Here is a 13,573-nt window from a genome sequence, read left to right as displayed (position 1 = left end):
CATTCGGTCAAACGTTCGATGTGATATCTTTATCAAAAAATTTTGATAACTAAACACTCGAGTCGCCCAGTAACTAGCGGCGTCGTGTCAGCTCACTGTTGCGCTCGGAAATACGGCCCTGTTTAATTCTCAATTTTTTTCCCACAACATTACCTCTCTAATCTTTGAACCTGAATAAAGTATTAATTAAATATACATAAATAATAAAACTAATTACATAGTTATGAGAAAACATCTTTTGAGCCTAATTAGTATATGATTAGTCATAAGCGCTATGGTACCAATATGTGCTAATGACGAATTACTCAAAAGATTCGTCTCGTGATTTCCAGGTGAAATCTGAAACTTATTTTATAATTAGACTACGTTAAATACTTCAAGTGTGTATTCATAAATCTGATGTGATGTTTTTACAAAATTATTTTACAAACTAAAAACACCCGTAGTAGTACCATTGCTAGGCAGCGTGACCACAAAACTGCTTGCTGTGCACGCAGACAGGAGCAGCTTCGCGCCCCCGGGATTTTTTAACGACAAAGACGTTAGACGTACGCGCGCAAAGTTTTGAGTAGAGAAAAAAGGGGAGGAGAAAAACAACGGATTGGGTTCCAATGATCTGGACTGAGCCTAGTAGTTGTGTGGCGGGAGGGACCCGGTACGAATCAGGCGGCTCGCGCGGACGCGGTGGGCGGTATCGAGAAGTGGTACGCATATGAGATATCATCCAGTTAAAACCCACCTCGCGCGCGGCTGCCTTATCTCGTCCAGCCCGTTGGGTTCGCGGGCGCCTCTCGCTCGGTTCGGTTCGTTCACCGCGGCGCGAGCGAATCGCCGGCTAAGAAAAATCCGGAGGCGCGACGAGGCGCCGCCGTCGGTGGGGTGACGAAAACGGTGCGGCGGAGCGGTCGCTGGCTGCCACGCAATTCGCGCGGGCGTGGTGTGGCGATGATGCGGCGCGCCGGATCGATCGTACCATCGATCGATCGACCGGCCGGTGGCGCTTATCCATTCCGGATCCAGCCTGACGGTTTTTTTTTCTCCGTTACGGCTCCGTCGTTTTTATCCCCCTTGGTTTTTGGCTTTTCGCCTAGCGAGATTCTGCTGAACGCAAAGCCCCTTCCGTTGACAGCCACCGCATCCTTTTCTATGATGATAAGCTGCGTCATTTTCAAAAGTTTAGCTTAAGTAGGAAGAGTATTCTTAGCCAACATATGGATAACGCTGGGAAGAACAGAGAAGTTTAGATGCAGCCAAACGATGACACCACAATGATAGGGGGAGCTAGGTTTGCCACGTTGTTGATGAAATCACTGAATCAGTTGGCTGAAATAAACAAATGGGTTCACCGAGTGACGACTAGAAAGTCTAGAATCCGTTTTGCGGTTTGCCTCAGCAAATACAATAAACTGCCGGCAAAGTATGACAAACAGAGTGTGTTAATGCCTTCTTCATCGGACTGCACCCTATCCTGGCTAAGTTGGAGGAGGTTCCTACAGACCCTTCCTTTTATGGACCCTTTGATTTATAAAAAAACACAAGGATTTTAATCATATAGGAAAATCTCGTAAGAGGAACTTTAAAATATATGATTAAATTTTAAAAAAATCTGTGGAATGGATAATACTATATAAATTTAGAGAAAAAAAAAAGTAAGGATGGGCTTTAATGTCACAGAAAAGTTTATTTAAGTCTATCGGTCTTATATCTACTATTTTTAGTGGAGTTGTCTGTCATCTTCTCCGCTCGCAACACACAAAAACTATCTCTTCCAAAAAACTAGAAAAAATCGACCCGCTCTTTTAAAAAACATTTATTTTTCTATAAGTATATGTATTTGTTGTTGACGCTGAAAATGACAATCAACGGTTACACACGTAGGCCTGGGAATCAGTGTAGGACCTAGTTCTTAGAAACGCTGGGCATGCCAGCCAGTTTGATCCTGTAACTGACAAGATATAGCATGGAAAACAGTTAACCCCAAAACCGCTATCGGCCGAATAGCCGATACCGTCCCAGAACCCTAGCCGATGAATTAGACGATCGACTTTACAGGAATTTCATGATAGTAGATATAAATGTACTCAATCGACTGAGTCAGAAGCAAGATAAACACCAAACAGACTAATCGATAGATTAATCTTAAAAGGTCAGACCCAACCGAGATAGTCTTAAGATTAACCAGCCGATCGGACTGATTCAGCGCTTATCTCACGTAAAATCGACAGCCGATAGGAGATTAAATATGAAATTTAACATAAACCGAAACGCTAAACCAATTACTAGCATGAACAATAACAATCAACCATACATATGCCATTATTAGACCTAGAAGATCGAACTCAATCGAGACAGTACAGATCTAAGCATAATCATATGTGTGAAAGTGCATCTAGCCCCTAAAGCGGGTTTTCGATGATTAATGACAATTCTAATCAAAACATGTGTGCTCTAACCATTTGTGATTGGAGAGAAGTAAAGCAAAGCTTAACTTGCGCTCTAATGCGAAAGGTTCAAGTTAAACTAGAGGTAACCCGTAAGACGAAAAGCGAACGGATTTGAATCTTTAGAAAGACGTTTTTCTTTTTCGCTTTGAGTCATAGGATAATCCGTACTATTAAGAGGGGTCATCTAGTCAACACATGCATCCGTGAGTGATTTAATGAGTGTTAGAGGTTAGGAAAGAAATTTCTAGAGAGCCTGGACCGGACAGTCCGGCCCCACCCAGACAGCTTTCAGAACCTTAGTGTGGACCGGACAGTCCGGTCATGTAACTTTATCCAATGGCTAGCTGACGTTTGACAACACTATATCATCCACCTCGGGATTCTAGCCGTTGTAGAGGCTTCCAGTTCAAATTGTAGGATTACTAGGGTGGTTCTAGCCATCTCCAAGCCTCCCCCACAAATCCTAACATCTCCTAGAGTGATTAAAGAGAGAATTTAGCCTAGTTTGTGTTCCGAGGGATTAGTGAGTGACATTGAGTGTTCTTGAGCCTTCAAGAGAGTGATCAAGTAATCTTGAGCGACCAAATGACGGTTGGATAAAGTTTTATAGCACGGTTGAACCGGTGGGAACCTCCTGTAGGAGGAAACGCATGATTGGAAATCGAAAAACGACGATGCAAGGTCCGGTTGGTTCACTTGTTAAATGCTTATTAATACAGGCCAACTAGAGGGCTTGTTAAATGCTTATTGTTCTCATTCAAACGCGATAGGTTTATATAGTAAACTAGTTGATAGTCCGCGCGTTGCTGCGGGCTAAAAGAGTAATTCTTAATGCGCAATATCAATCCAAGACTTACAATTGGTTAAGAATCTATCTTATAATATGTATGGCCATATTTAATATTTTTAACAGCAAGTGAAAATTTCCAAATAAGAAAACAAAAGGCTAGATATTCTCTGCAAATGATACGCTGTTAGAGACTGAAGGTTGAAAAGTCAAGGTTTTATTATTAATTAACTTGCGGTCATTAGGACATAGGGATGCATAAAAGATGTTGCAGAGCAACAGAAAACATATTGCTTGTGCGGTTGTGCCTGAACATTGCATCACATATAAATCAATCAGATATTTGGAGTAATAAAAATAGAAACTTCCAAGTAGGTTAGGAACAAAATATAAGCAAAGAATATAAGAAGGGAAAAACCTGCTTCTAGGACATGGTTGACGCCATGGCAGATGCGATGAGTAGAGGGTGAGAAGTCGAGCAGCACTGAAACCACCAACTATATAGGATGCCAACATCTAGATCAATTGATGAATTGATGACACATTGATTGCAGGGATTAGTGGTATAATAACACGCGCTAGGTGAAAGTATACTAAAAGAATTGAAAGAATGAGTTAAACATTACATTAAACACAACCGCTCGGCTACCCTTACCCCTTTGACAACGGATGTTCCACTTCAAGAGGGATGGATGGATTTGCGGCATCAGACGAAGATGAAGCGGATTAAAGACATGCGCTTAGACCTTTGGTCTCGGCGAGCGGTTTGTTTGATGCTGACGATTTGATAATCACGCAGTCAATCCAATGGCTCATAGAAAATGATGATGTGGCACGCTGTGGAAGAAGCTTTATAGCATATTGATGACCGAGTGTGTAACAACTATGTAGTAAGAAAGGATATGTAAATATAAATGGGATGAAAACTGAATCAACTTCATGGAATTTGATGCAGGGAAGTAAGGAAGAATCAAACCTGGCCCACTGTCGGATGAGGCAACAATTCATGGTTCATGAAATCAATTTTCCATAAGAACAATATATATGGAGGCAACTGCATGCTACGGTAAACAAAATATAAGAATTTGAAGATCATAGGCATGGTATATCGTAATGCCTTTTTAGCTAGTGGAATAAATTTTTTGGCATATTCGAGATGGTAAAATAACAATGTTAGCAAGGTTAAACCTTTTCAGTTAGTAAAGGACAACATTTTTTTTGGTCTCTGAAGAGATACCTCAGCATTCTCTATTTTTCATCAATAAACATGAATAAAACATCAATAGATAAACATCAATAATAATGATGGATTCCCAAAAAAAATAATAAGGATGGATGGAACCATAAACCTCCATGTGCTAGCAATATTTTGACAGTTCCACAGCGCACTTAGCAAATCTGGAAATCTTGGTTGCCTATTGAGGTGTTAATGTAGATAGATCCTTAAAAAAAAGAAGCTCACTGCAGTATCAAATCTGATTAGTATGTTCAGTCGTGTTTATAAATCAGTTATAAATCTAACGTAAGCCATAAAAGACGACCGATGAACTCACCAGGATTTCCATGTGGCCATGTTTTAGTACGGTTGGGCAATTCTTTGAGCAAATGTATATTCCAAAGAAAATGTAACCATACCAAGAAATTGTAACATTATGTACCTTATATTCTGAATTTTTGAGTGTTGAAACAATAAAGCAATTAGAAACATAAATGTTGCTAAAATCATATAGGTTGAACAAAAAGCAGCAATTAACTTGAGAGAGATAATACCAATAGAGCAGAGTCTGATGTTCTTGGTTGGACTTTCCCTCTGAGCATGGTTGGTTAATTGACTTGGCGATTAGGCATCTCCATAATCTAATACATCAGGTGTCGATGGAGGCAGTGGCCACGCCATCTGCTTGTGATGATCGATGGGATGCACGGGGGCGGCGAGGAGGCCGACGCAGCGCAGGGTGGCCTGATGCGGGTGGCGCAGAGCGACGGGGAGAGGATAGCAGGTTGGCGTCACGCGGGGTGAGGCGAGTAGGCCGGCGCAGTGTGGGGCAACCCGGCGCGATGAATCCGGGCACGGGCGGTGCGCCAACGGCGGGGCGAGGAGAGCAGGCCAGCGTAGGCATGCAGCGTAGGTCGATGGAGGACGGAGGGGTGGGAGGCCGGCGCAACGAATCCGGGCGCGGGGGGCGATCGGCAGGGAGAGGAGAGCAGGCCACGGGGCGGGGGAGGAGGTGAGGCAGCACGCCGACGGGTGGCGTGTTGAGGAGAGCTGGTGGGTGCGCAGCACCTTCCGTGCCTCCGCCACCGTCAGCCCCGCCGCCGTCGACGGCGGCTCCTCCCTTCCCACCGGCAGGTGCTGCGGCAGCGCCGGGCGCACCAGGATGTGCGGGAATGCCGGCGGCGAGGAGAGAAGAAAGTGTGCGGTGCAGGGCGGGGGGTGGGGACGGCGGATGGCGGATGGCGGGGGTGGAGATCGGCGGGCGACGGGGAGAGGAGATTGGGAGCAGACGGCGGACGACGCAGGGCACGGGGGAGAGGGGGGAGGAGATCGGCTAGGCATGCGTCGTTCCGGCTGAGGGATGGACACGTGGCGAAAATCTAGACTGGGATCGGACGGCTGGGATTTAACGATGACGTGACCTTCTAAAAATCAGTCTTTATAGGTGAACTATATAGTAAGAGGAGACTAGTATCACTAATATCATCATCAGTGCCACGCGGTAAGGCGGAAGGCATACACAAAGGGTGGAAGGAACATGCCGGAGCGCAAAGCCAACTGAGAAAAGCAGCTTGGGCAGAGAGATTGGTGCAAAAGTAGAACGAAGGAGCAACTCCGATGAGTCCAAAGTAAAATAAGGACTCCCGTCAGTCCGTTGTGTAAAGTTTCTGATAATAGTAGTGGTCACTAGCTATACATGTCCTCCATCCAATCCGCCCACCCATTAAGGTGTAGAGAGCGTCTCTTTTGCTGGACGCATACCCACTCCAAAAATTTGAGTCAGATGGAAAGCCCAAGCATTCCGTCAGACGGTTTCGGTACGTTTAGGCAGCCTAGGTTGAATTGTAACACAAATGGTAATACATTGCTAATATAAGTTTCAGATACTGTAATTTGACCTTATTTATAGGCTCGACGAGCATCGCCTTTATGATTGTTGGGAGTATTTCGTATTGTAACATCGCAGGGAAACTGGAGAGGGTATCCAGATACCAATAACATTACATGCTGTGAAAATCATACATTTAACTCAGCCTCAGCAGCCAATGGCTCAAAAACTGATTCTACCTCACCCATGTTCACCTCTTCCAGAGTTGCTGGCTTCCACTTCGGATTCTACAAATTGAAAAATGAACTTTAGCTGTACGTTCAAGGGCATTGTACCGATCCGATCCTTTTCTAATTCCAGAGACACGTAATAAACTTAAACAAAACACACCATGAATGTAACCATGTGCCTTTTATTTTACTAGGCATACAGATAAGGAAATTGCTTATTTTACTAGGCACACAGAAAAGGAAATTGCTGTACATACGACTAAGATCGTAGGACTCTTACGCAGGGGTGGATCCACCAATATGGCATGGTGTGGTGGCTGCCATAGCTACCGGGTGGCATGAATAACCTGATCCCGTCCTCCCTATTCACTCAGGAAGGCAATCAGCGGCTGAGCGGCGGTGTCTTGGCTGCGCAAGCACGCCCTGGAGGCGTCCAGAGCAAAGCAATTGCTGTACTGGGTCTAGATGGGGAATTACTACATGTACATACCCTCTGAATTGCTAGCCTGCATACTCTCATTAAACTCCCCAGTCCAGTTGCGTCGTTTATGTGCTGGCAGCTTGGGACAGTCTAGGCTTATAGAGAGCAGCAGCAAGCTAGCAACACATGACTACATGAGTACTCTGGGCTGGCTGCAGCAGCAATGGCTGGTTCTTGTGGTAAAATGGAACTATGGTAATGCTGTTGTGACATTCCTTGATGCAACTTTCAACTTGGACTCAACTACTCCAAAACAAAATGAAATAGAAACGAAATTATTAGCAGGACCGAGAAGTATGAGAGTTCAAATAATTTGTTTCCCTGCTTTAGTGGTGTACATTTAGCTCATCAATATTCAACTATTAACTTCTACTTACAAGCAATAACAGGAATAATAGGTTGTTTATTCTACCTCAGAGTTCAAAAGATTTTTCGTTTGACCTGTAACTCAATATTTTGGTTGGCAGCAGTTTATATGCACTAGTTCATCTTCTCGTGTTTTGGAAGAGAACTGCAGTTAGTTATTCTATTTCTTGTCATAACGCGCTAGGTGAAAGTATGCATTGTAATTGGTCTACATCAGCTCCACCATAGCTATGATCTCATCCTGGATCTGCCACTGCTTGTACTACCGTACCATCCACGAGGTCCGCAATGGATCTGGGCTCAATACAACTCGGGCTTTAAAATAGGACTAATTCTTACTGCTGCCTCACGCTGTTACATATTGTGTTGTTTTTGTGCCATTTTGCCATTCCAGTCATACGCTGGTCAAACAAATACACCAGGCGTATAGCAACCTTGGTCAGTAAAAGGACAGTATGTTGGTCATAAGAGGTGTTCTTCACAATTTTATTGACAGAAGGTTCAATCTACCATTGATAACTCCTTGGAATCTAACCATTTTAAAATCAGCCCTCGGCCCTCTCTCTAAATTGTACAAACATTGTTGTCTATGTACAATGAAATTGTTGAGTATTGATGATCTGTTTCATAAAGTAGGTGAAGATCAATAATGTCATTTTTGGAGGATAAAAGCTAGAGGTAAGATGTTTAACCTTACAAACAGTAATGGGAATGAATGTCAGGGAAAGTAGATTAAGGCTCGACTGCTCGATTGTTAAGCTTCTTAAGCTAAATCAGAAGTTGAATAAGCTAGTGGGTGATGTGCACAGAAAAGTCAGTCTTTTAGAGTGACAAATTGATAGTTTGTAATTTGCCACCCAAGGGTCAGATACAGGAGATGGCAAGTTATGTTACTATGGACTGGCAAATGATCATTTTTATCCCTCACAGAAAAGGGTTGGATCAGAAGATGGAGGTCCATTGAACTATGGCTACTACACGCTATGGTTAATCATAAATTGTCAGCCAAACAATTTAAGTAATCTGAGAGTAAAGAAATACTAAGTCACATGGATAACTTGCCTGGTCCTTGTCAACTAAGACAGCACGCACACCTTCAACAAAATCATCTCGAACTGATGACCTCAAGGCAATGCGATATTCCATTTTCATAATACCAGCCAACTGAATAAACCAGATGTCAGGATTAGCAATGTCCTTGCAAAAGATAATGTTCAAGAAAAAGGAGAGGAAAAAAGATGTCTGCAAAAAACAGTTAACTGACAAAATATTTAATTGGACAGGGTACAGCGCCATACCTTCGATAGATAGTGTTCATTGTTCCCATATGCTGATGCAACTTGAGAGAAGTGTTTCTGAGTTAAGCAAAGAGAAAAGGGAGCCCCTTTCTTAATTCCAGTCAGGGCATCATTGGCCCATTCTGCCACTGTAGACAACAATGGTAAAGGATAAGCACACATGTGCAGCTAGTCAGTAATAAACCGAATTTAAAAAAATGCTCTCCAAATAGGAATATCGTTGGCATTTATGTGTGAATATAACAACATTTTCTAGACGCCTTAGCTTCTTAAAGAAGAGTACCTGCAGCATCACCACTTTGACTACACTTCTTAAGCTCTTCCACAGATTCAGCAACTGATTTATCAGGACCAAAAGAAGAAATGATATATGGCAAAAACTTTTCTAGCTGGGGACCTGACTCTGGATCGTTATTGTACTTAGTCAGCAATGATTCAACATCTCGGTGAGGATCATCTGTGCTGCAAGAATAAGGGTCAAAAACACATGTCAGATGTCAAGACGACATCAAAGAGAATTGTTAACGAAAAACTATGGAATAGAATAAAAAGCATAATAGTTTTGTTTGCATTTAGTAAGTTTTCACCAAATAACAGTTCAGAACATACAAGTTAGCACTCAAGAGTGATTCTCTGAGCGGTCCCAGGTTTGCTGAAGGTACATAATGAGTTCCAAGACCAATGAACAGAGCATCAGCAGGTGATGATATTCTTTTCCCTGTTATCCCAAGGTAAGATCCTGAGGAAAAAAAAAGAAGCGGACTATGATGAGAAGGAAATTAAAAAGGCTTTTACCCATTTGGGGACAGTTAGCTTGTCTCATAATTTAGGAGAGCAAACAAAGACATATTTACAAGAAAAAGATCTTTTCAACTATGCACAGATGAAAAAGAATTCATAACATGCAATATCCAGAGCTTACAAGCTAAGAAGTATATAACAATTCCTACACTGTTAAGCTAGAAAAGAGTTATGATGATAGATTAGTGAAGAAAAGACATGATTCTACAGGGTTGCTGAAACAAGATAGTAAAAAATCATACCAACTGCACCATCTCCTGGAGCTTTGGCACCGATGTAAGCAAAGCCAACGTCAGGGAACAAGCCAATACCATTTTCTGGCATAGCCATTAGTGTCCTCTGTAACAGGAGTGTATTCTGCAAGTGAGAACTGAGAATACAAATCATGAATATAGAATCAAAATTAGAGTTACAACAAATTTGCCTCAGTAATAATGCGGTAGCGGCCATGCCCCGACAGTCCAATTCCAAATCCCATTGTCACTCCATCCATCAGGCATATGTAAGGTTTGGTATACTCATGAATCTTACAAATCAAAGAGTACTCTGCTGTGAAGACCTGAAAACGAATTAAGTATCTTTTAGGGATGTAAATTTTGAACAAAGGAGGACATAATGAGGCAAGGAGTGAAAAGGAAAAAGAAATTGCTACTAAGATTAATCATGCCTATAGCCTGTAAACATCATTTGTTCAATAACAAGATGCAAAGGGTGTCTCGACACCCAACATCCTATAACCTCCAGTCATTTGCAACCTAGCTATGCACATCAAATTTCACTACCCATGGTACATGATTAAAAGAAGAAGAAAGTGGCAAGGAGTAATGGTGCAGAAATCCCACTACAAATGACTACAAAGTACCTAAAGTTGGCACTTCGCACCAATAATGGATCAAAAAAAAAATGTCACCAAAGTTATATTTTAGGTTATTCATAACAGCTGGCTAAGTGGCTAAGAATCAAATAGAACTTGTCTGCATAGTGTGGGGGTGGGAGAAGCATTAAGTAAACAAATGTCATGTTCATTTACAAAAAAACAACAATCATGAACATATTTTAAATAAGTTGAAATAAGTATTGTACAAGTGCATGGGTACACAAATATGTGATGTAGGCATGATTAATCTAAAGCAAGTTATTGCTCACAAGTCATGACCAGTTATTTACTAGAAACAAGTAAATGCATCAGGATTTAGGAATCACAGCAGAGGCAGCCTGTAGTTAGAATTGATCATAATTGTAATGGTAGTGCTACCTTCAAAGTCAGTTGGTGGACCAGATGGTGTTAGAAAAAAAAACAGATACAATAGACTTACAAGTGATAAGATGATAAAAAAAACTGTGTATTCCACACCTTGAAAATAAGTAATAATAAAAATCTATAGCTTGGTTTTGCCCCAGTTTTGGTTTATTATTTTACTTTTCATATCGAAGGCTCACCAATAAAAACATGCTATAACAATATAATCAAAACCTACCAATAATATGCAATCACAAATTCAAAATGCCAGGGTTTTTAGAACATCGTGTATCTAGGAGTATGAACTCGTATTTTGGATATGGTAGTAGCAATGGTTAAATTTAATTATGTATTAAATCTCAATTTGATGTTTATCTGTATCAACTACAATATTAAAAATGACAATTCAAAATTTTCAGAAAAATATTTTAATATTGCATCATGTTTCAGTTGGTTATGAACTTCGTAAATGAGTTATTCAGCTGTCCTCTGACATTGGACTTGCAATATAAATTCTGATATCTTATAAATACTTTCTCAGATACAAAGAGGGCTTTATAATTTTTAGAAAATCAAAGAAAAATAGCTGCTATCACCAAAAGGTTTTCCATTATGCGAATGCGACGGACACTATCTCCGGGAAAGGATTAATCATGCTATTGCTAGACCTCTATTATCTCTGGCATTGTGCAATCATTAGCAAGTCTCTTCACATCCCCACCTGCAGTTTACACTAAATAGTATCACTATCTGAGCAAAGCAACAGTTGTTAACAACACTGTTATAGTGTAGCATACTATCATACACTGTTGAACAAGAAATAGAAAAGAAACATGATCTTTAAAAGTAAAATCAGATAAAAACCACACATGACAAAGTTAAAAACCTTTTGCACAAGTGGTGTGCTCATGTCCTTTTGAATTTCTGCTGCAACACCCTTAATATCCATCCCTGCATTGGTCATGAATCTTAGTTGCAAACATCTCCAATGCTCCAGAAATTAAAAAAGGGGCAAAACAGCATGTTCAATATACAAGGCCCAGCATTGTCAACGAATAAAGAAAAACAAAATGGAGAGATAATCACCAGCTGAGAAGGCACGGGGCGAACTGCTTTCCACAAGAACACACTTGACACTTGTATTTGTTTCCCATTCATCAAGAAATGCCTTGTATCTAAGGTCCATTTCTGCAATCATATGAAATATGTGAGACCTCAGAAAGCTACCAATGTACTTAATAAATAGATTTTGTGCATCAATTCTTCGCAAGGTTAGTGTCACTGAGATATAAAACAAGAAGGGAACTATGAGTAAAACATAATGGTGCTTGTTAAGAAAATAAAATTATGCAATCTACTTTTATGCAAGTGAAGAGAACGTAAGCATCAATACCATATAAATTTATGGTGTATCTATTAAGGCCTATGTGCACATTGCTGGAATTTTGCATGAAACCCATATAAGTGCAGTAAGCTTGCAAATCCCCAGCCCTAAATGTGGTATAGGCAACAGAGTGAAATTTGTAACTGGGTGACAAATTTTGGAACATCAAACTAACATAATCAGCCGGATGAAATACTTCCCATAAATTTTGACTAGAGTACCCACTATCAAACTTCACTTAGCTAACATTGATCAGCAAATCATGTTGACTGTTTTCCACTCACTACAGTATCCCGTAAACCACTAAGGCTGCAGACCCTCCACCGCACGTGCAACCCCGAATTCTAGTTCATTCTTCCCGACCCTCCAAACTAGTGGGAACGCCACGGGGATACACCAGCAATCCACAAATCGTCGAGACTCGAGACCTCCGCCAGGTTGCCGCCGTAGTGCCGTACTACCCAGTAATAAAGGAGGAGGATGAGCGAAACCCTCACCGAGGTTCATGGCGTTGAGGGCCTTGGGTCGGTCGAGGGTGATGACGGCGACGCCGTTGGGGGTGACGCGGCCCTTCACGAACTCCTCCGCGGCGGCGGCGGCCATGGCGGCGAAGCGGCGGAAGGTGAGGACGCCGGCGGCGGTCGGGGCTAGGGTTTTGGAGGAGGATGCGGCGGTGGAGGGGTGGAGGAAGCAAGTGGTGGGGATCGATCCGGGCGCGTGGATGCGGGAGAGGAGAGCTCGCATGGTGACGTGAGAGCAACCCATGTGGAGAGGAGACGCCGGGGAGTATGATGGCCGAGGACTGCAGGTGTGTTCGTTTGGATCTTCTTTTTTTTTTACCGAAATTTGACCTACACTTGATGCTACTCTGTCTGTCACTCAAAAAATCAATTTTTTAGCTTTTTGTGCGACGTTTAATCATCCGTTTTATTTAAAAAATTTTAAAAAATTAAAAAAAATTAGTCATATGTAAAGTAATATTCACGATTTATTATCTAATAAAAATTAAAATATTAATCGTATTTTTTTCAAATAAGATGGAGAGTCAAAAAATATGAAAGATTGATTTATTTTAGAACGGAGGGAGTAGATGTTATTAGCAGTTGTTGTTTTCTTGGAAGAGAGCTGCCATATAAAATTTACAATTTTGTATTCTCCACCAATCCCTAAGAATTTGCTCAATCGGTTATGTACTTTAATTTTATTCATCCCTTAATATCCATTCAATTACTTCCACTATTTTTTAAAATGACTGTAATACCCCTCTTTTTATACTAATATGCTACTACTCTATCTAAATCTCCATGTAGAAAAAATTAACTTAGAATAAAGTAAACGGGTATAATCATTTAATGCTGAATCTGAGAAACAAAATTTACATTTTTGAAACAAATAAAATTAAGATTAAATCCATACATTAGTTTCAATAGGAAATTGAGAACCAAAATTGTTTGATATTTAGGTTTATATTTTTAGGAAGATGTTGCACAAGAGTTAT

General features: G+C 41.2%; 1 protein-coding gene and 1 long non-coding RNA gene across 6 annotated transcripts; both read right to left on the bottom strand.

The window, feature by feature from the left end:
* Window positions 1-3,340: 3,340 nt before the first annotated feature.
* Window positions 3,341-5,717, bottom strand: LOC102708532. Of its 5 annotated transcripts, none has more exons than XR_001550428.2 (5): window positions 5,002-5,717; window positions 4,208-4,897; window positions 3,887-4,114; window positions 3,650-3,728; window positions 3,341-3,539 (listed from the first exon to the last, which is right to left on the bottom strand). It is a non-coding gene; the product is annotated as an uncharacterized LOC102708532 (long non-coding RNA). The 5 variants fall into 5 exon arrangements; XR_001550429.2 differs by having other exon boundaries at window positions 4,208-4,692; window positions 4,785-5,714; XR_001550430.2 differs by having other exon boundaries at window positions 4,208-4,292; window positions 4,420-5,705.
* Window positions 5,718-6,289: 572 nt separating this feature from the next.
* On the bottom strand, window positions 6,290-12,866 carry LOC102708253 (3-hydroxyisobutyryl-CoA hydrolase-like protein 3, mitochondrial). Its single transcript, XM_006656137.3, has 10 exons — window positions 12,573-12,866; window positions 11,778-11,879; window positions 11,578-11,642; window positions 9,876-10,010; window positions 9,694-9,790; window positions 9,260-9,389; window positions 8,934-9,112; window positions 8,651-8,778; window positions 8,415-8,516; window positions 6,290-6,562 (listed from the first exon to the last, which is right to left on the bottom strand). The coding sequence occupies exons 1-10, from the start codon at window positions 12,838-12,840 to the stop codon at window positions 6,464-6,466; spliced, it is 1,305 nt and encodes a 434-aa protein (XP_006656200.1). The 5' UTR covers window positions 12,841-12,866; the 3' UTR covers window positions 6,290-6,463.
* Between the last annotated feature and the right edge of the window lie 707 nt (window positions 12,867-13,573).

This window comes from Oryza brachyantha, chromosome 6, assembly GCF_000231095.2.
Source record: "Oryza brachyantha chromosome 6, ObraRS2, whole genome shotgun sequence".
NCBI lineage: Eukaryota > Viridiplantae > Streptophyta > Magnoliopsida > Poales > Poaceae > Oryza > Oryza brachyantha.
Note: the sequence above shows the minus strand (reverse complement) of the source record. Positions and strands in the feature narration are given on the sequence as shown.

Excerpts from the sequence above, each read along its gene's own strand:
- LOC102708253 (XM_006656137.3), bottom strand. The coding sequence starts at position 12,840 with ATGGGTTGCTCTCACGTCACCATGCGAGCTCTCCTCTCCCGCATCCAC. Across the intron at positions 9,390-9,693 it reads TCCAGGAGATGGTGCAGTTG|GATCTTACCTTGGGATAACA; the intron begins GTATGATTTTTT and ends TTTTTTCCTCAG. Across the intron at positions 8,779-8,933 it reads TCAAAGTGGTGATGCTGCAG|TGGCAGAATGGGCCAATGAT; the intron begins GTACTCTTCTTT and ends TGTTGTCTACAG.